Source organism: Haemaphysalis longicornis, unplaced genomic scaffold, assembly GCF_048455015.1.
Source record: "Haemaphysalis longicornis isolate Haplotype H1 unplaced genomic scaffold, Haemaphysalis longicornis Haplotype H1 scaffold_1, whole genome shotgun sequence".
NCBI lineage: Eukaryota > Metazoa > Arthropoda > Arachnida > Ixodida > Ixodidae > Haemaphysalis > Haemaphysalis longicornis.
The window spans coordinates 336,595,191-336,617,919 of NW_027526203.1; the positions used below are offsets into that span (position 1 = coordinate 336,595,191).

At 46.0% G+C, this 22,729-nt stretch overlaps 1 protein-coding gene across 2 annotated transcripts; it reads right to left on the reverse strand.

Annotated features, from left to right (window-relative positions):
• Positions 1-296: 296 nt before the first annotated feature.
• Tim23 (translocase of inner mitochondrial membrane 23) lies at positions 297-21,403 on the reverse strand. Of its 2 annotated transcripts, none has more exons than XM_077684027.1 (8): positions 21,192-21,403; positions 20,001-20,059; positions 18,561-18,654; positions 16,727-16,814; positions 14,261-14,319; positions 7,010-7,120; positions 5,643-5,777; positions 297-1,466 (listed from the first exon to the last, which is right to left on the reverse strand). In XM_077684027.1, exons 1-7 carry the CDS (start codon positions 21,259-21,261, stop codon positions 5,662-5,664), a joined length of 597 nt encoding a protein of 198 aa, XP_077540153.1. In that variant the 5' UTR covers positions 21,262-21,403; the 3' UTR covers positions 297-1,466; positions 5,643-5,661. The 2 variants fall into 2 exon arrangements, with proteins under 2 accessions (XP_077540153.1, XP_077540161.1); XM_077684035.1 differs by lacking the exon at positions 21,192-21,403 and adding an exon at positions 21,057-21,090.
• Positions 21,404-22,729: the final 1,326 nt, after the last annotated feature.

A 22,729-nucleotide genomic window follows, 5' to 3' on the forward strand; every position in this document is an offset into this window, starting at 1 on the left:
TTTGCAGTTGAATAGCTGAATAGTGAATATAGTTGGTCACTAGGTAACGAAAATGTTTCTTTTGCTGTGCTCAGCAGGTCCGGAGTGAAAAACAGATTATTGCATGAACATTAGGTCTCTTGGGTGCATTGCTGGGCTACTTTGTTTGAATGCACTTTGGAAAGGTTGAGGCGTGAAGGTAACGCTCACAAAAAAGAGACAGGAGACTGGTACGTCCTTTCCCACATTCATCCACAACATGGTTGGAAGAACTTCGCTGACTAAGCTGCAATGAAAGGCTTCAAAATTCCCCCCAGGAGAGCTGTATCTTCTTTTATTGGTTCCTCCATGACTCACTCAACATTTCTAAACATAAAATATCGATCTCCACATAATTAAAGGGACACTGAAGACAAAGTACAAGTTGGTCTAGATTGACAAATTAGCTTGCTGACAACACAAGTATAGCACACTCATACATGCAGCTTTTCTAAAATAAGGTGCAAGGACAAGTACTGCCACTACTGGCCAGTATGCACAACAAACTAAAAGCGGTTAAACTCCCGCAACAGATATTACAATACGCCTCCACAAGTTTGTAGAAACGTAACTGGAAGCTTTTATGGTGTGTTGTTTTGTGTATTGTTGAACAGTATTAACCCGAAACCTCCATGTAACGAAAACCTGCATGTAACGAAAAATTGCTAATTTTTGTCAACTTGGTTATATTCAGGTTATATCCAGGTTCGTTGTATCCAGCTACTGTATACGCAGTAGCTGATCGTCACGTTACCTAAAAATGGCCATGGGCCTTTCTTCAACGAAACATCAAACCTGATCACGGGTCCTATGAAGAAACCTTTTGTTTAGTGATTTGGAGCTCTGCGTCCTAAACTGACCTAAACTGACAAAATCACTTGGTACGTGGTAGCCTCATATTCAGTTGCTGCTATACGTCAACACTGCACCACTTGCTTCCGGTTTACGGTGACACAAACAGCGGCCAGGTGTTTGCATCATCGAACCGCTGTGTGGGTAATGAGGAAGGGAAATGTGTTGCATGATTATTAATTTCTCAGCAATTAAGGCTTCTTTCAAATTTTGGTGGTTTAATGCGCTGAAGCTACACCTGTGCTACGAAGTGCACTGTAGTGGAGGGCTACAGATTAACTTAGACCACATGGGCATCTTTTCAGGCATCTTCTGACGCCGAGTAAACGCTAGGAGGGTTACGGGAAGGCCAGACTACCACTTAAAAAACTTGCTGGTTGTTTTCAGTGTCCCTTAAAAGATTAAGCCACAGAACCTTTCATGGTTAAGCTGCTAAGTGAGGTATGCGACGGGGAATGTGTTGCTATGTACAACTATGGGCCTCATTTATTAACGTCTTGTTTCCACTTCCAGAACTAAGTGATTGCTCAGCCTTGCTTCAATCCCAGGAAAAAAAAAAAACAAGTCCGTCACACACTGGTAGTGCACCTGCAACGCTGAAAGGGAAGCAGAAAGTAGAGTTAAAACGGCAACAGTATCATGTCAGACTGCAATGATATGGTATTAACTGCTGCAAATGCAATTTCCCTTTTCGAGCTTGTATGTAACGTTGTAGCATCATAAAACTGCATTTGCTTTAAATTTATGACTGAGCGGTTTCAAATCAATTTAAACCACACAATTTTTTTCCAGTGCTGTTATTCGAAAATTTATGATGTGCATTTAACGTGCCCCACAACCAACGGGTACCAACTTTGGTCTTTTACAACTGGCGGGGAGTTCATTTCTTACCATTTTTTTGGAGTGACATTTGGCACCAAAGGCCGACGAAAAAGTAACCAGTGCTGTGGCATTTCCCACCCGTAAAGACATCACTAGTAATATGAGTGAAAATGGAGTAGAAAAGGCAAGAAGAAAGAAGGCGGAGGAGGAAAAGAAAAAATGTAAGAGTGGTATATTTGCAAATATTTCTGGGCTATTACATTTACTTTTGCCTTCAGCCACAAGGTGCTCAGCTACCCGCCGCGGTGGCTCAGTGGCTTAAGGCGTTGTCCCGCTGAGCACGAGGTCGCGGGTTCAATTCCTGGCCGCGGCGGCCGCTTTTCTGATGGAGGCGAAAAGCAAAAACGCCTGTGTGTTCAAGATTTCGGCGCAAGTTAAAGGTCCCCAGGTGGTCAAAATTAATCCGTAGCCCTCCACTATGGCGCGCCTCATCGCCTGCGTTGCGTCGGTGCGTTAAACCCTACAATCAATCAATCAATCAACCAAGGTGCTCAGCTTTCAGTCGACCGTAACCAGCATTAAAATCGTATGTGAAACCAAAACCAATCCGGCAGTATCGTTGTCACCACCAATCCGGCACTGTCGTCACCACCATCACCACTTTATGGCAACAGTTCATTGCCATTGCTTCACAGCCAATGCCAAGAATGAAACAGTAAATTTATTTATGCACACACACACCCAGTGTTTACCCATGATACCGAACATATATATATTTTTTTATAATATGAACTATTGAGACCTGCAGCTGGCAGTGCCGCAACAAGTTCGAAAACAGTGTTGTTCGAATTCCACGTAAACCAACTCTCACCAAGTTCCGGCCCAGTTCCTACGGAGAGGTGCCGATAAACATCTAAATTGTCCAATGATTCAGGTTCTGCATGTGCCCAGTTCCCACACTAAGACCCTGATTACATATGTTAGATATTATGGCAGATTAACGTGGCCCCTGCCAACTCCTCAGAGGAACAAAATCTCATTTACATGATACAAGCAAAGCTGTGTCCTGCTCAACACAATGGCTGTAAAACCAGTAGAAAATCTTCCCGCAATTATGCTTACATTAGACAACTGCTAGAATGGTTTCTTTTTTGCATTGTGTTCTAATACAAGTTCTTTTCTGTCTGTAATGCCGAGAGGTAAGTCACCACTTAAAAACGTCGCAGGACTCCTATTGTGAGATTTATCTGTTACAAAAAGTGCCAGCAACCATGTAGATAAGCATCTGTAGCAATACTTTTCTCGTTTGGACAGTTTAATTTCATACTTATGCCACTGTATTGAATTACCTCAGCCCCAGTGAACACTACGTAAACAGCATACTTCTGAACGGGATTGCAGGTACACATAGTAAGCTAAGGCCATTTCAAGCTGCATTCACACCTGTCCATAAAGTTTCCTTGGCCCACTAAGTTTTTGCTGAACTTCAAAGCCGCTTGACGTAAATTAATACTTGTCTTCTGGCACAGCAAGATTGCCACCAGAAAAAACACAAATGAATGAATGAATGAATGAATCCAGCTAGGAAAAAGAATCCACGACAGATAACCACACAGTGGTGCTGCAAACCTCTGCATCAGCTGAGTTGTTATTCGTTCCTCAGAAGAGTAAAAAACTTGGGCTGTCGGCACATACCATTGAAAGAAAGCGACAGCGTGTCACGTGTCAGATTGGACGGGAAGTGCAAGTGTTTGTCTACTCCTCTTGCCGTCCCATCTGATGCACTGTCGCTTTCATTCAATGGTATCGGTTGCAAATGATTGAGTGGTTGAATCTTTACAGTGATGCTGTCTATGACTAGGATCTCCGACTACAGAGCAATGTAGACAAGAATCGCACACGAACGCAGTGCCACCTTGCAGCGCCCACTTAAGCGGGATTCACACGACGGAGAAACCCTCTCTTTTCGGCCCGCGGGACCCGCTCACGTGACCTGTTTTAGGCTCCGCCCCTCGGTGAGGATAGCCCGCGGTGGCTCCGCGAAAGAAAATGCCTCCGCATGTTTTCGCTCGACGGCGGTGGCCCTCGGCGGGGAATGGAACCTGTTCCTCGGCGCTGTCGTCTGCTAGTCACTCCGCGTAGCTCCGCACGTGTGGATGCGCCGCCAGGCCGGATAATCCGGTCCGGTGCTGCTGACGTCACACATCCGTCCGTAAGAGGGTTTCTCCGTCGTGTGAATCCCGCTTTAGGATCGTAAAAATGTGCGCCACACCTTCAGTGTATGGAAAAACTCGGGGGAGGGGGGAACGTCCTAGGGCCTTCACAAGGCCTTCATATTTTGATATGGCGGCCTATATTTCCCCTGGGAAAAGGCATTCCCAGCAATCCATTTGTGTTTAGTGGCGAAGCCAACTTTAAGGGGATCGGTGTAAGCTTGGTTTTTGTAAGATGGCTTTCCCACATTGAGTGCTGCATAATGAAGCATGTCCATCTATGGAGGCAGTATGATTACAGAAAATGACTAACTCTTTTTTTATCAAAACTATCGCCGAAGCTAATTTTATGAAAACTAGCCACTAAGATGACTCTAGCATTACGCCGAGATTCATTTACTTTTCAAAATTAGTTAGTTCACAATGAAGTTGTAAATACTGTGATTGATTGATTATGAGGTTTAACGTGCTGACGCTATGCAGGCAGTGAGGCGCACCGCAGTGGAGGGCTCTGGATTAATTTTGACCACCTGGGGATCTTTTAACGTCCACCAAAATCTCGACCGCACAGGCGTTTTTGCTTTAGCCTCCACCAGAAAGGCCGGGTTGTAACTACTGTGGAATTCCCACCTGCTGTGAATACATGGGCATCCTTCCACACGAGGGAAACAGGCAGCTCCATGTTTGTCCACTGGAATAAAACTCGGTCTGTCCAAGTTTCATCCAAGTTATTAACTAGGAAGTGTGCTCAATCGCAAATTACAAACTAACGTGCCTTGTTTCACGCGCTCCTTGGACTACACCCCGGTCAACACGTATTGTTGCCCACGTTGAGGCTCAGCACCACAGCTTTGCTGGTCATCCTTCTTCACAAAGTGGAAGAGTGCCGAACTTTCTTGCTGGTGGAAAGTCTCTGACTGACCGCACGGGGGTGATGCGAATTTTAATTCCAGGAGAGGCTTTTATTGACGGAAATTACTGGCTCATTAAATTGACTGACTGAATGATGGATCAAAATTTTTGTTGATTGTAATCAATCGATTAAAATTATTGAACTACTGTTTTAATAACTAACAGTTGAACTAACTGGTTAATTTAAGAGGCCTGGGCAATCCCACTCAGTTTGTACATGGTAATGTATACACGAGTGTAGCTCAGACACAACCATCTTGACCACACAACTGGACACATGTGATGGCCACACATTACGTAAGCACCATTCAGCTGACACTGCAAAGCACCCACTTGCTGCCCAGCCAGAAGTCGAGAAACGGCAGCCATTAGCACCCCTCCCTGTAACTGGTAGCAGTCTCAATCAGCATATTTCTCAGTTACTATGACTGGTACGTAAGAGTAGGCTCTAAGCTGATGCAGACAACCTGCTTGATCCCATGCCTACACATGGGAACACGTTACTTGCGTTTATTCCCCATAAAATTCTGTATGCAATCGGGGACACAAAAGGCTAAAATATATATATTTTATAAAGGGCTATAAAAAGAGCCAACTTCAGACAGTACGCCTCGATCCCTGCTCTGCGGCAGCAGACATTTCCTGTTTATGCAATTGCACCCCCACAGAGGAAGTTTCCACTCCATGGCAAAGAATTCAGCGAGCTCGACAATGAAGCAGGCATCCTTTTAAAGTACACATGCCTCCTGCCATTCCACTGTTTCAGTGGGGCCTATTTCAGTGCAGCTACGGGGGTCATGCATTCCCACAGGAACTCCTGCTCACCTAAAAGGGGGGCCAGCAGTCAAGCTGGATGTGTGAGAAACATCTGCTTCATGCGGTCTTTGCTCGTCCAGAGGCAACACAGGGCGGCTAGGCCGAGGCCCACTCCTCCACCCATGGCGCATCTCCGCAGGCCACCTGCCACGGACACGCCAATGTCAGCCACCCGACAGGGAGTGAAGGGGAAAAAATGCACATAACAGGTACCAAAGCCCTCCTAGCAATTGGCATTTATGGCTAAACCTCAATATAACTAAGCCGTTACAATCGCCACTTTCTCGATTTTATTCGAATTTCACTCAACCAAAAATTCATACCTAGTATGCACAAACGACACAAGTTTACTTTCAGTTACAACAACTTATCACCCCAGCTTAGAAAAAATATTTGAAACCCCTCCCCCCCTTTTTTTGTATGACCATTTCAGTTAAAATCAGGAACTGGGCTTGCATATGGCAGTTTGCTGCTCATTGGACTCGTGTGCCACCATATACCGACAAGCCGCTGTTGTACCTGTGCACCAGCTGCAGACTGGTATACCAGTGCTGCCCACACCTTCAATGATTGTGGAAACACCAGATTGTGGAAACACCCAAGAAATGCACAAAAGGCTGCTATATTTTGCACCAAAAGAAGGCAGCTATTGCCTGGACGGGTGCAAAGAAAAGTCTAGGGTAAGGGCGCCTGCCATCGGAAAATGATAGAAGCGCTGGCTGGATCAAAGTACCCTGTGTGTTTGCCCGTACAGCAGCACTGCGCTGAGCAGCATCTGTGTATTGTCTTGCTATGCAATTGTGAGCATGTTCCCTGTGCACTCTATTCTGAAAACTTGGCTTAACAGCGCTCAACCACTGCAAAATTCATGGCTACGGTTGTATGTATGCATCATGTCCGAGAAGTGAAACTCTTTCTTGCAGATCGCTGCCACCCACGCTCAAGAGATAAAATTTGTGCACACCTTTCGCCCAAATTCTGTGTCACCTCTATGCCATGTGCTTTTTTAAAGAGCTTCACTGGTCATCCACCTTCACAGAGTGGAATGGCTCACAATTCTTTTTATACCTATGATTTTGGCAACAGCCAGGCCAGAATGAGCGGCGCTTTCATGTGGCTCTATTACACAGAGATGCCTTCACGTCTACAACTTGAAGTCTCAATTTTGTGTTCATTTTTCACAGCCTCAGACAATCCGTACAGGTCAGTTAACGATGTCGCCTGATGACTTGGCTCAGCTAGTGTGGGAAATGTATCGACAAGCTGCCACCTTACCTTCCTTTTTCCTAACTACCAAACCAAATTAATGTGCTTGTGACTTTAGACTCCCCCGCACAAGAAAGAAATCACACACAAACACAGGCTAGAGTACTCACTGCTTGACTTGTAAAGAAGTCCCGTAAGGGTGCCTGCAGCCAGGGTGTTGAGCTCATCGTCTGCACCACGCGCAAATGATAGCAGCACTCCAAATCCACTGTACATCACCGCTGAAACACAACAGAACAGAACTGTAAGTTAACCTGTGCGAAGGACACTTCACACAGGTTGCCCTTTTCAGGCAGTAATTGGGCTCATTCAGTCAGAAGCCAATACCACTGCTACTAAACTGTCCCCCGACATTTTCCACACATCTCCCCAAAATTAGCCCCAAGAAACCTTCGAGGGGCCATGAAGGTAATATACAAGTTTGGTTTATTAAAAGGACCCTTGTCCTGATACATAACACTACCAATTTTATCACAAACTCCAAAAAATAACCAAGATATCAAAGAAAACATATTCAACAGAATCGACTCCATAGCCACTTTACGGCGATTTCTCTAAGCATCACAGAATCCTGTTTGTGTGACTGGCAAACGCCGACCTAAGCTCCTGCCACGCAACGTGACAGGGCAACTGCAATAGGGCATCTAGTTCCATTTGATGATATCACTTGAATGCAAGGCTTTTAGTCCCAGCCCATATTGCGTCCTTCCTGCTCATATTACGTCACTGTAGTGCAAAATTTCAAAGTTTTTCAACGTTTGTTGCATTGTTTCCATTAAAAAAGATTGGCACAGCTTGCACTAGTGGTGCAAGGCTGGAGAAACAGCAGAGCTGGGGGTCGACCTAGCTTCTCCCCCCACTAACAGCAGACCCCAGGAGAGAGGAAGCAGAAAAACCAAGTCTACGCATGTTCGTACGGCGAGCGCCAACCCAAGACTATCACCCACGACATTAACAGCCGCCGAACTAGCCAAGCCCACTTACGTCACCTCCCTCCGACCCACCCAGGGCTTCCCCATCTCAATGACCCCCGCCCCAGAATTCCCACGCTCAACCAACCAAAAACGTCGCATGGACAACACAATGGCCTCCGGCTCTACGGAAGAGAACCCTGTAGCGACGAGCGTACCATGGTCTGCCACGCCAAAGATGACGAAGAAGGTGGGAGCTCCTCACGTGGCACTCCTCCCAAGGTGCACACTCACGTGCACTCGGTATTTTTTTTTTTTTTTGCACTGTGCGAGGGTCGTGCCGGGCGCCTCTTTTCTCTTTTTTTCTTAGTATTTTTTTTCCGTTAATGCCAATGAAACAAGCTCAAGCTTACACAGCTCTGCTGTTAAAAAGCATCTTTCATGGCTGGAATGAAGCTGATCGAGCTTCCAAAGTCTAGTTCTTTCAAACTAAACAAAGTTGTATTTTGTCTTCATGGCCACTTTAACTGCTCAGGCAAACCTACACAGAATCTGAATCAAGCTACAGCAAAAGTTTACTGCATTCTCTGCTGCCTTTTCCACTGCATTCACTCGCCATCAAGAGAAGGATTTCCATGTAGAAGGACAGTCAATTGGGCAAGCTGGTACTGGTACATATTGTGCAAACTTAGAAAAGGGGGGGGGGGGACCAGTGAGCCTCCCGTCTCCCCTTTTTCTAAAAGAATCGTCTTCGCAATGTTTGCACAATAAGGCTTTCTTCTGTGTGGCTCATCTAGTTTCTCAAAAAAAAAAAAAAAACTGCAAACAGGCACGCCACAACGCCACAGACTTCCTCACAACCTACTTCCTTTGCAGCATTAAACCGATGCCCCAACACGAGATTTCTAGGCTTTTCAAGTTCGAATAAGCACACTGGCCCCTCTCAGACTGTGTCAGATGAGGATGCATGCGATGGCATAGGTAACTTTGCCTGCGTTTGCCACATGCGACTAATGTAAGGCACAGACAGGTCGCAGCAGCAGACTGCATTGCACAGTAATGTGAATGGTGAGCCCCTATCTCCGTAGGCACGATGGCATCTGTCAAGCAGCCCCTCTAATACCCATCACATGGCATTTTCAATCACGATTGAGTCGATCCAGATCGGATGCTGCTACAGTCAGTTTAAATTGCAATCAAGCCTGATCCTGCTCGAACTCAATCCTAGTTCCCAAAGCACGATCGGAAGAGAGCGGTGATACTCTCGTCCCCACTGAGTAATGCCATAGAAAGCAACAACTTTATATAGCGCCGCAAATAGTATCAAATAACTTGACTCAAACAAGCGTGCGATGACATTTATGTAGTTAGGTATACTCACTTCTACAAAATTGTATTTGTACACTCTCAACCCCACGGGCCAATCCAAAAAGAGAACAAAAATGGCGTTGCACAGCTGCCGGTGGCTATATCGAGTACAGCATTTTTTTTTTTAGTTCTTGCGGTACTATTGCTATAAGTACTAATGTAAGGAAAGAACATGGTGAAAGCCAGACGCCGTCCCAAAAGAAGTGCTCACAAACTGCAACACAATGCGTTGCACCTGCTGCTACAAACAACCATGCCCCAACAGATAGCCTTAGCATGGCTGCGAATTCAGCTGACACTAGCTGCAGTTACGCAGGGTTACCCAACACCAGCTGCAAAATACGTTTGTTGGTGCCAGTGGGCGTATGCGAGTGCAATTTCTCAATCGGGACTGAAACATGCTGTGTAGCAGCGGCGATGCGTCAAGTGTGCTCGAAAGGTCAATCCTGCTTTGCTTCAATCCAGATTGAAAGTGCCCTGTGACAGGGGTGTTATGGTACCATAGGCTGGTCACTTTTGAGTGCTCTGGAGAGCTCCAGAAAGGCACGACACAATCAAAGCAAAGCCCCCCCCCCAAGTATCACTTGTCAGTTCGTTCAGTGCAACTCCCACTCAGAGTGCTTTAGGGCACTCTAACTTCAGTCTAAAGCACTTGTGAGATCCAGGAAAGACCGGGTCATGTGACAATCAATGATGGAACACAGAGTGCCCTGTCACCAGAAGTGAAAGCGTGATGCAGCAAACATTGAAATGGGTTTAGCATGCTAACATCACTCCACAAACTGTGCTGACATCTGGCCTATACAAATTGTGAGGCAAGACAGCGGCACCGTTCCGTGTATACTCTCGGAACGAAAGAATAGCAGACGACGGTGGCAGCATCAGATGTGTATAGGAGCTTGCAACACCTACAAAGGATGCGCTCCTCTGCCATGGCAGCACCACCATTGGCTGCACCGTCGTCATGTGGCAGGAAAGGTGTGCTACAGCCACCTACTACATAGCTGTTCACTATGGCAAACAATATAACCCAGCGAGCTGGATTTTGAAACATTGGCAGCTTTGGATTTCTTTATTGCCGCAAATGAGGACGAAGACATGAACCTTCTAAGACAAGCATGTTTTCGACGCATCTATGTAATGCGGCAAAGAGCTGAAGAGCTGCCCAGGAGAGCTGCACTGTCAAAAGTCGTGGCATCCATCAAGCAAATGAAAAAAACTGGTAAATAAGAGGTCTTACACTATTTTACAATTCAGGTTTTTAACCATTTTTGTTTAACTTTAGTGCCGTGTACTTGCAAATGTTAAATCAACTTTGAAGCAAGAACCTGTATGACATCAAACACCAGGCAAAAAAGAAGCGTTAATGCATAATGGTTCATTCTTGCATCCTTCTCACTTACGAATCAATGGATGTTTAATGCAGAAAAAAGAATGTGCTTGTGTTTTGATAAAACTGGTTTAACAAATTGACAGTCAAGATCAACATTCTCAGCGAGAAAGTTCTTCACTATGCGAGGAAGTAACCTTGAAAGATGTGGCTACTGCATTTTTTGTGCTACTGCATACGCCACATGCACTGTGCGTTAAAAATGAAATCAGTACTTCTATATCGCTGCTCCTGTATTTGCTCAGGTGTGTGCACAAGAGCTGTGCTTTTTGTTCTTAGTACCGTACTTACCCGATTCTAACGCGCACTTTTTTCCCAGAAAAATAGGCCAGAAAATCACATGCGCGTTATAATCGGATACGAAACCGAAACTGCCGAAACAGCTGAAATTTCGTCCAACCCATCACTATCGCCATCTCAAGATGGCGCCAAAGCTTTTAGCAACGATTTTTCAGACGCAGGAAGCCTAGGTGCCTAGGCTTTTCTATCGGCGTTCACACAAATAATCAAATTGTTCCACTTGTGCGCTTGATAACAGCAATGGCAGCAGCGGCAACGAAGGTGCGCCGCTTCCACGGCTTACGACCGGTTCCCACGCATTCATAACGAGCGCTTGGCTGAAGCGTGCGCCTCTGGATGGACGTGCGAGGTGTGGGCCACAATCCCATCGACCATGGTTGAACGTTCATTCAGAAGTGTGGCATCGCTAACGCGCTTGACAGCACTGAGGACGAAATGTTGTGGTCAGCGGAAAGTGGCAAGGAGCTCTCGAAGAGTGGCAAGGAGTGAGATGAGTGAGATTACTTCGGGAAATAAATAGTCCGTTTCTCTCACATTCGTTTTTCTTGCTCACAAAGTTCCGTGCGCGTTACAATCGGAGGTGCAAGTTTTTTCGTTTTTTTTTTTGCCTGGAAAATCAGGTGCGCGTTATAGAATCGGAGGTGCAAGTTTTTTCGTTTTTTTGCCTGGAAAATCAGGTGCACGTTGGAATCTGAGACGTGTCAGAATCGGGTAAGTACGGTACATTGCCCATGGGCAAAACAAAATGCGATCAACAGACGCCAGGACAAGTGACAAGTGCCGTGACCGAATGGCCTTTTCCTCTTTTACATAAATCCCTTTCGGCACTGAACTCCTTGGAGCGATATGTAGATACTGATCAACAAGCCATTCATCCAATTAACAAGTTCAGTAGCAGCAGTGAGTGATAAAAAAAGTGCGACAGGTCCAAATAATCTCCGCGGTGCTGATCCAGAGCTGTTACAATTAGACCACAAAACAGAAAGAAAAAGGCGAGGTAGCAGTTCGCAATAGTCAACAAAATGTGTGCTCATCAACATTGAGTGACAACTAGGAAGCCGTGATGGATCGAAAAAATATTCGCAGTGCGCAAGAAAAGAAGGTGACATTGACATTTGTAGTAAACAAAATGGTCTCATTTCCCCTGCTCTCGATGGCTCGATCCTCAGATTACAATCCCCGAAAAGAACGACCCAGATAAACAGTAAATACAGGACACAGACTGACAGTTTATAACTGTAGTACCTGTCTTCAGTTACCACAGACCTTTTGCTGTAGGTAAAATCGTTGGAGCGTACGACGGGGGTCTTCAATCTGCAAATGGGTTTACCACCAACGAAGTGAACACTGTATATACTTATCGTCTTCACCGGCTACCATGTGGTTTCATCGGCACTATAAAAAAAGAGTAATTTACACTCGCTTCTTCTTCTTCGAATAAGTCGTTTACGAAAGTCGGGGGTCGGCTTAGATTTGAGGATGCGGCTTTCCTGCCACCGCTAGACACTCAACGCCATCTTGCGGCTACAGGCTTGCAGCTTGCATGTTTGCAGGCTCCATTTTGCTTGTTTGAACATTGCAAACCCAGCTCTCAGCGTTCCGTGCTTGCTTGCGTTCATCGCCGCGTGACCTCGAGAAGCGCCCGTGTTTGCGGCACAATGGCGCCCACGAAGCGGTGCCACTACACTACGGCTTTCAAGCGGAAGGCAGCCTTGGAGACCGAAAGAACTTCAAACCTCCAAGCACAGTGCAACTTCGCCGATGGCGGAAGCAGTAGAACAAGCTTTTCAAATGCGCTGCCAAGCGCAATGGAAAAGTTTGTTCCGCTGTTCGTTCATTGAAAAGTTCCTTCTTGGGTCACAGGACCCAAGAAAGGTCGACACCACAAGGTGGAGAAGAAAGTCGCTGACTTTATCCAGCACCAAAGAGAGGGCGGAATGCCTGTGACGATGGAGATGATACAGGCGAAGGCGAGAGAGATCGCAAATGTACGAGGCGCCGCGCGGACTTAGTTCAAGGCCAGCAGGGGCTGGGTCACTCGCTTTATGAAGCAGTTCAGGTTCCACCTGTGACGGCGGACGTCTGTGTGCCAAAAGCTACCCCGTGACTTCGAGAAGAAGCTAGTCACATTCCAGCGCTTTGACATCAAGAAGCGCCTGGAAAAGGAGTACACACTGGGTCAGATCGGTAACGCCGATCAGATCCCGGTATATTTTGACATGCCTGTGGCCTACACCGTGAATGACAAGGGCGCGAAAGAAGTGAAAGTCAAAACTGCAGGCTACGAGAAGCAGCACACCATCGTGATGTTGCGTTTCATGCCGCCGTACATTATTTTTCAGAGGAAGACTCTTAGGACAGTAACAAAGAGGACAGCGATGGTGACGACGACGATGACATGCTACGACAAGCGCAGCAAGCGTAATAAAGTGCATGTTCTGGTCTCAGTCCCGTGCCATTTTCATTCGGCTTACATTCGAGGTAAGCTTTTTTATTTTCTGACCTCCTGAATTTCAGGGGTCAGCCTAGAATCGAGTAAATATGGTAGTAATCGTTCAGTGAACCATTGAGTATGCTTGACATTGCAAGACCATGTCACTTATGCCAATCGGCCAGTGTAGTGTGAGACAACCTCAAAGCGTTGGACTGCTGTGCAGCTGTAACCAGCATACTGCGTGCAGTATGCACTAGTGCTTCTATGTTCCCATGTGCGCACGTAACTTCCATTGTTTACCCAACCATTCTTACTGGTATAAAAAGAATATGCATTAAATTTAAGCATAAATAGCTCATTCTGCAAGCTGATCAGTCCTTCCTAACTCGCATTTGCTTTTGCCGGCCCTAGCCAATCACACAGCTGCCCATAAGACGTCCCAGGTTCTAGTGTGTGAATTGAGCTAGTGGGTCGCATGGCCATACTCTTTTTTTCCTAATTCCAGAGCTAATTTGACTGAAGTTTGCGTTAAAAGTGTTGTAAGTGCTATTGGAACAAAGCAACCTTTTGAATGAAACAAACTTGTATATTGTCTTAAAGGACCCTTTAAAAAATAGGCAGCACTTACCTACAAACCTGAACTGTAACAGTGTACGACAACCTGTTCACAATGGTCTGACGGATGCTCTGACCTTTCACTGTAGAGTTTTGTGCGTCACTGCCCATCTTACATATATACCAAAAACGTGCTTGCTTTTCCAAAGCTTAACAGTTTTTTTTCATTACACCCGATAAAAAAATCCTGAGCAGCTGACCCGATGAAATCCAGTTGGTCTTATTAATGCAGCTGGTCATGGTTTGCGATGGTGTAACCCTGCCCTCTAGACAGCTGCCGCACACAACTGTCATAGTAATATTACACTTGGAACCAGTACACTTTTTAGGAGACATGACTTACCTATGACTCCAAGGACGTTTGCAGACCCAGCACCTCCTTTGGTAATGAAGTTGAGCATTCTAAAAGAAAAAAGAAAACAGCACATTCATTGTGTGCACTTGATAGTACAGTGTGGCCAGACGCCCTTCTCAGACTGCAGCAACTCGTGATGCAGCTATAGTTTGGGATAAGCTCACTAAGTATCCTTACACAAAGACCTTTTTTTTTTACCACTGCAACATTATCTGCAAGGCCATCCTGCATCACCTTGCTTAAATGTCAGTGTAGCAGCTCATAAAAACAAACTTTATTTTGAGCCCCTTTTAAGAGTGGCTCTGTAACGACTTACCCACTCCCTGCACATTCGTCAATACATTTGCCAAAATTCCGCTACCAGCAGCAATGAATTGATTGAGGACTAAGCAGCTTCGCGCCCAGACGAGTGTATGAGAAAAGCTTCACAAGGCTTATTTGCATCACAGCACACCTGCCAAGTATACATTTTCTAAGAATTTCTATGCGTACTACTATTTGTAAAACATCAGCTGTTAGTTTTAAGTTCACCTCTCCTTTGAACAAAGCGGTGTCAGAAATACGATACTGTGGGTTAAGAACATGCTACACTACCATGTAAACAAGCTTGATACTGGCACTCAGTGCACAGAGCTGGGTACTTTATCAACAAACCGCTGGACTGTGCACACAATACATGAGTCAAAATAATTAACCAGAGCTTGAAATGCGCTTCATTTGTGTGTAATTTGTCGTCCTTGTCCCACCTAGCGCCAGCAATGTTCCGAGTCAAAATAATGTTCCGCCACAGCCTCTGTCCGTCTGTATGTCTGTCTGTGGGTGTGTGCTTGAGAGAGTGGGAAGGGCTACCAATGATGCTGTGCCATGTCAGTAGTGTTAAAAATCCCACAGATTTGCAACATGTAAATACGCTTTGTAAACAAGCCGTGTGGAAGATTCAGTGCACCTAAGAAAAGCTAAAAATATCGACAATGATGCTTAAAATCTAAATCAAGCGAATATGCCTAGGGTATGCGAGTGCACGACTAAAGTTCAAAGCTGACCCATAAAAAAAAAAGCACACAAAGCTGTCCAATGGGTATTGCTGACAATGCAGTTTTCACCGAAAGCCCTTAGGTGACTAATGCTGCTACGCCATATAAAAAAATAAACAAAAGACAATAAAAGAAGCAAACAAAAATAACACCCAGCTTGTCCTGTTTCCTGACTCTACTGTCGTGATGTTTGTTTTTATGCCCTGTTTTTAGCTGGATGGAAGGCAAGGCAAAGAATTTCACCCTCTCACTTGTGTGTCTCCCACTAGCAAAACCATGTGATACTAGGCGAAGTCTGCATTTTCATTGCTTTGGTAGCTCACATTCTGCCTATGTGGGGGAAAGATTTTGTACTTCTCACACTGCTTAGCAAGCCCTGCCTCCTCCCTGTTGTCTTCAGCACCCACAATATTCTGCTCCCTACTTGACTGTAGCAAATCAAAACTTCAGCCATAGGGCACCATGCAGGCCTTTGCACCTGCTGCGGTTTGTACTCCTCATCAGTTGTGAGTGCTGTTGTGTTCGCTGCTTCCATTTTTTTTATTTTTTTCTTATTCCCCTCTACGAAAACCCCAGCACCTAAACAGGCAAAAAAAAAAAAGGGAGAGGGGGGGGGGGCATCTACTGAAATGAAGTCGTCGACACAGGGCTTGTGTGGGTTTTGCGCATTGGTCAGATGGCTGATAAGCATCAAGAGCCGGAGATGTTCCCGGAAGCAGAAGGCACAAGAAATGAGCTTCTCTGTGTGGCCACATTACCTTCTTGCCCCGGATTAAGCCAAAAAAAGAAAAAAGAAAGAAAAAAGGCACGCAGACTATCGGTGGCAATCTCATCTTTCATAGCTCCAGAGACACTGAACACATTAAAAGAAATTACTGCTGGAAGGTATATCTGAGACAGCACACATTACTACCAAAGCAACTGCCAAGCATTGGCAAACCCTGTTTCAGGACTTGTTTGAGCAAAATCTAACCCCATAACACAATGTTCTCCTCTTGAATCATAAACGAGGCTGTCCCCCTGTTTAGCTATGCTAGTTATTTTTGCTTAGAACAAGTTAAAGGTGGCATCATCCTAAATATTTACTACTTTCTATCTGAGTGCAAAAAATGCTCCAAAAGTGGCTACTCTCAGAGCATATTCTTGAATTCACAGTGCAATAAACAAGGACAAGAGGGAGAGGTGGACAAAACTGTATCTTGCTCTCTCTCCCACCTTTGTTGCACTGGAATTCAAAAATGTGGAAAACTACCTAACTCTTGCCCAAGCACCAATGTTCCCACAGCGTGGAACAGTGAAAAGTCCTATCAGAACACAAGACAAAATCAGTTTGTTCAGCAGAAGGGCATAAGAAGACACTATGTGACGGTTAGCCAGGGCGTTCAGCAGGAAAAAAAAGAAAAAAAGGAAGGCCACCCACTGAGTGCGCCGCACGCTGCCTGTATGTCCGGCAAGGCTTGTCTCTCGGAGGCCCCTGTAAAAGCCTGTCACTCCTCCAAAGGCAGCCCCTGCAAGACAAGGCAGAGAGTCAACACTGTTCCTTCTAAACTACTCAAAGGAGACAGACGACCTGTTTGACCAAAGTGCAACTGGACCTAGGTGGAACTGCGCACAGGAAAGTGTTGCGGTAAGATGCCACACAAAGAGCGAGCACAACATGCCTGCACAGACACCTAGAATTTTGCGAAAAAAACTCCCACCTCCCCTCGCGGGAACCCCTGTGTAGATGCGACGCATAGGCGGAGCGGCGAAGAGACCACGTTTTATAGCACGCATAACGTTGAGGGGACTGCGTAAGCCGGTCCCAGTCGATGACGACGTTGGCGTACTTGTAAAGCGGCGTGGACTGTAGGTGTTTGAGCCAAGCGTGGATGTTGCTTCGCCAGAGAACGGCACACCGGTTATATGCGCAGCGCACCCGAAGGAGAGGAAACCGCGGAAGAGAGAGTACTGCACATGTGCCGGCCCCAGTGCGTCTGCCGCGGCTATGACGCAACGTGCCGCGGGTATGACGCAACACAATCCAACACAATCCACTTTAATCCAATCCAAGCCAATCCAATCCAATTCCCCTCGCGAGAGAGTGTTCGCTATCGGAGAGGAGAGGGGGTGAGCGGCGGAGAGCGCAGCTGGCGCGGCGAGGAGAATGGGCGAGGGGTGGACGACGCCGACGCCGGAGGGACAAGGCGAGTGAATCAGATGCTCTGCATCTAAAAACAGACAGACTGTGCAATGTCACCTCGTACACCATGTTCCACGTCAGCTGAATGGGAAAGCAAAGCATAAGGTGCTGCGAAAGAAGTTGTTTCACCTACCATTCCCATAATTGCCGACGCTTTCCAGCTTGGGTATAACCACAATTTGGAAAGCCTTGGCCATTATGTTAATCCTCTCTAATCTTACTCTATTTCATTTATGCCCCAAAACTTTAGAGAAAAATGCGAGCCTGTTGCAGCGTACGAATAACAATATTCTTAAGTTTGGGCATTAACAAAAAATACACGCTCGATGCTTATCAAATAAGCTTGGGCTAGAATAATGACATCACCGTATTCATGTCTCTGCACTTAAACCTTCACTAGCTGTATAGTCTGACAGGAAACAACCCAATGGCCGATACATTGCTGCCATAACATTGTTACCATTACAAAACACAAATCCCATCGTTAACTAAAACTTGCCATCTACCTAATGCACATGAATGTCTTTTTAATGCCCATGAGTGTTTTTGATACCTATTAAAACAAGCACAGACTTAAAAGACAGGCCTTACAGCATAATCTACATTTTGTGCGACTATGGAGGCATTTGTTGGCAAGTAAAACTAGCACATGACCATGAACATTTCTTGTCTGCAAGATAAGCATCTTTCTAGCATAGCAAACAAAAATGCTGCTGTGACAAGCACATACACGCTGCCACTGCCTTTTTTGTGTAACGTTAGGATTACTCGTAAATATGAAATAAACCCGTTAGACTTCCTTGTACTTTCAATTAAACTTCAGTACTCGTAAATCAATACCGTCTAAACCAGACTTAATGACAATGCCAGCAGCTACAATAGAAAATCAAACAAAAAACATGCACACACGTTAGTGCAAGGAGACTGAAAGTTTCGCAAGACTGAAGTCCAAAGATGCTGAGACTTGTTATAAACTGCAGCCCTACATTTATGTAGCTTCACATTCCTCTTTTATGCTTTTCCCTGGCGAAGTGGTCAATGCAGGTTTCTACTAGCATGAAAATTTACTCACCAACCATTACCGAACCACCAATTTGAGAAAAGGCCAATTCAAACCGTCCCCGTTGCCTTGACGCACCCTCCGGGAAAATCCACTCCGGTCCACCCTGCAAGAGACAAGTTGGTTTTGCACAGACAATTGAGACGACGGCATTTAAGCAAACCGTCTCCTTGACGTAGCTCACTCAAAGAGGAGGTGCACCAGATGCAATGTGTGCCTAGCATATGTTGTCAATAATAATTAAAAAAAGAAACGCGCTAGGTGAAAAAGCTATAGGTACCAATTCAGTAAATCTGCTCTCACCATGCGTCTGTGAGTATGCTGTGAATAAGTGCAAAAGGGTTCCACGGGAACATTTTGAACATGGTTAATAAACTCACTAAGTTGTGAGGTTTTGCGACTTTTTTTTCACAAACAGCTCGAAATTAACTACACCAAAAGGTTTACCACCACTCCCTTGTGCTTATTTCCAACACCTGCCATCCATTGCAATGCTTTTGTGCACCCTGAAACAGAGATCCCTGCTATTGGTCAGCTTTTTTTTTGTGTGCACTTTAGATTATGCCAAGCAAAGTCCTAGCATAGTCTTCTCTCCAACAACACCAACACTTTCTGTTCATTAGTGTTTCCCACACAGCGTTTACACGCTATTATGTTAATCTAGGCCTATTCTTTTTTGTTAAGGTATCTTAGGTGAACCTTCTTGCAAGATATGCACCCAGATGGTGAAAAGGAATTGTGTCGGCAGCACGAGTGTGTAGCTCCTCTGGAAGTTGCAGGACCACATGCACAAACACCTCATCACGTGGTGCACGTACCGAAGCGCTCAGTGAAACTGACTCTTTACTGCTTTCTAATTGTGCTTCCCAACAGTGTAAAAGAACTGAATTATGTAAACAGTCTTGTAAGAACAAAAGCTGCTGTCGGCAGTCGCTTTTAAGCATTGCCAACAAGCATGCACAAACCAACGCAGGAACCTAATGACACATGGCACCACAACTAGGAAAGAAAATGATCACCTCAGGAACAGCCTTCTTGTTTGTGTGTCTCACTGTGTTTGGTAGCTTTGCACGCATATTCATGATATGCAGGTTCTAAAACCAGCATGTCAACTTCGAAGAAATTATAAGACCCTTGCGATATATCAAGTGATCAGCGACCAATGTGGAAGTACATTTTAGGTCTTGCTTAAGGCCCATAAATATGCAATCTCATATCACCCAGTAGTGCACCGCTTCCTTTAGACTCAAAAGGGTACAAGGAGTGCTGTGAAGATGCCCATACTCAGCATAGTATGCCCGGTCACTGATAGGTGTGTGTAGGAACGGAAAAATGAGTGTGCGTAGTACATCCCGTGAATGACTTGATTCGTGAACTCTGTGTGGCAGTTTTTCCCTAACAGCATCGCTGAAAACGAACCCACAGCGCATAGTTTTGTGTGCTAAGGCTTACCGCATTGATGTAGGCTGGGTCGAAGTTTAGGTAAGGTGACACCGGTGCGTTCTGCCCACCTGCAATGGGAAGAACATGGGGAGGCCAACTCCATTCAAAAGATCACCTTAACACATCTCTTGGATGTCTCTTAAATGATTGACAACGGCTGGTAAGCTTTGCATGCGAGACATTCAGGTTTTGTTAGCACCACTTAAAGCCACAAAACGCTGCCCTGTCCACACACAACGTTCACACATTCGAACGCAGCACTTACAGCAAAAAGAAAGTTCGTCATGTCAATGGGAGCTTCCTATGAAAAATCGACGTGCACTCGATGCCAGCACACGGCGTGAATTCTTCAATTGAAATCGCAATAAGCCCGCAGCTTACCCGAATTTGCGCCCATTTGTGGGCCCTCATTACGAGACTACAGAAAATAGCACGAATATCAGGGAGAAGCTATCTGCCTCGCTCTTTTTCTCGTACGAATACTCTTAGTCACTAGGATTTTGCGGAAGCGGCGATTAGTGGGTGACAACCGCAACTTACCAATGTAGCTGGCTACTGAAAGCCAAGTTTCAAAAATAATTTGATATCACCTTGATGGGGCCCACAGGGCCCCTTAAATGCTGACAGGAGTAAACGTGTTTTGTCTTCAACACAAGCGGCAGCAAACACGAAACCAAGTAACGCGGCTTTTAGCTGTAGCAATCTCGGCGGCTTTGTCATGAAAAAAAATTAAGCCTCAAGTACTCCACCTAGCCAGAAGCATGCACTCAGCTAGTGTGCTACGTATGTGTGCACCGTTCATTAGCGGGCACCCTCTGAAAGCCCGCCCAACGCCCAGCGGTCTTTCAGGATTTCACCTCTTGCTATCGAGAGTTGAGAAATTAAGCTCCACATAAACTCCCAGTGCGTAGTATCAGGTTTATTGCCGTCAGTATCGACAATACGCAGTTTAAGGGGGTCCTCGCTGCGCGTTATAGGATGCGAAGTTACAGCAGTTTATTTCGGGCCTGATCTGAGTGGGCATGACCTCTTTAGTGTTACGAGTAGGTTAGAACTATAACTCACGTCTAAAGATTTCTGGCATAAGAGAGTGATGCAAGAAGCCGCCAAGACGACCAAGGCTGCCACTTTGCCCGCACAACTACAGCTGCGGGCGCAAGGTCGCTAACCCGCAAGACATGGTTACGCGATTTCACGTACCTGGTATCTGGAAGCTTGGATCGATAGCCGGATACGCCGCCCCAAAATACCCAGCGCTTTGGCGGTCCATAGGTAAAGTTTACGTGCTTCTCTAAGAGTGCTGCGAAGTGCCTGTTACGCTTAATTTATTCTTAGTGCACTAAAATCATCCCGAGACGATGAATGGCGCAGAACCGCGTGGGGACAACGGGCGACGGAAAAGGAATTGCGTCACAGGTATGCCGCTCAGAGTTGAGTCTGAAAAACGCACTTAAGGCGCATCATACTAATATCGAATTGTACGATTGCGTGCGATATACCTAAAGTAATTTTTTTACTGCGAAATAGTCTGCTAAGCACTTTAGCAATAACTGCCCATGATGCGGCAGCGCTGCAGACGCCAACATTATCTGGCAGCCGCCATTGACAAAAAGCCGTTTTGTGATTGGTTGCCAGAATGGAGGGCAGAAACTGCTGCCAGCGTCGCCAGCGTCTGTGCAGCAGTTTTTAGGATGGAGGCGTGGAGGCTACCCACCAGAAGGAATTCAAAATCCGCTGTGAAAATATGGCGATCCCCAAAACCGAGCCGCTTTCAGTCCCCGGCTTGCCGCGCGCAGCCTGTACTCATTCGTTTGTTCTGTAGCGAGTAGTCATGGAATCCTTGATGGATGGATGCGCCTACAGGCGCAAGAATACAAGACCCGATTATCACTTGAGCATAGTGATTGACGTCGACGAATTAATACACAATGTGGAGCATTTGGGAAATTCAATTACTGCAAAATGTCAAGAATACCATCCCGCGACGCAGCAGTAGCCCATGGATACGCTTTCCGTGCCCGGCACAGAAAACTTTTTAAGGGAAGATTTGCACCCGGTCACTGCGTGGAGAATCCTGCAAGTACTCGTATTCGCGCAGAACCATGCACAGCCTGAAGCACAGCGCGCTTGCCAGAAAACAAAGAAAATTCGGTCACTGCGCAAGCAGAGCACTTCAGTCCATGGTTCAACACTCGCTGCAAGCAATCCAGGAAGCTGACGTCGCCCACAGTACAGACGACACATCTGGGGCCCGATGGCGTCTTGGGATGTGGGCTCGTAGCATACGCTACTTTAGCAACATCCCAGTACGTTGTCGGGCCCGATTAACGTTGTTCATACTGCAGGCGACACCAGCCTTCCAGATGGCCGTGCACTTCATAAACCACGCTTTGCAATCGGCGCTGCGTCCACACAGCCATAGTTTACGGTCGCCACAGCGTGGCGCTCGCCTAGGCCGGAGATTGTGTTCTAACCGGCGCCATGCTGATAAAAACAAAATCTGCAAAGCAGACCTACGCGGAAATTTCAAAAACCGACGGAATTGCACCTTCCGTTCTGTTAATGTGCTCGCTGTACATGCTTCAAAAAATTGTCGGCAAAGGCCCCGCTAGCAAATCAAGCAACTGTACTTTTCTACCAGTAGCACAGGACAACGGCGCTTATAAGTAAATTGCCGACCATTCAGCACGCTGAGCAACATTGAGTAGAGCTCCTCTATAGAGCTCCCGCAGGGAGCT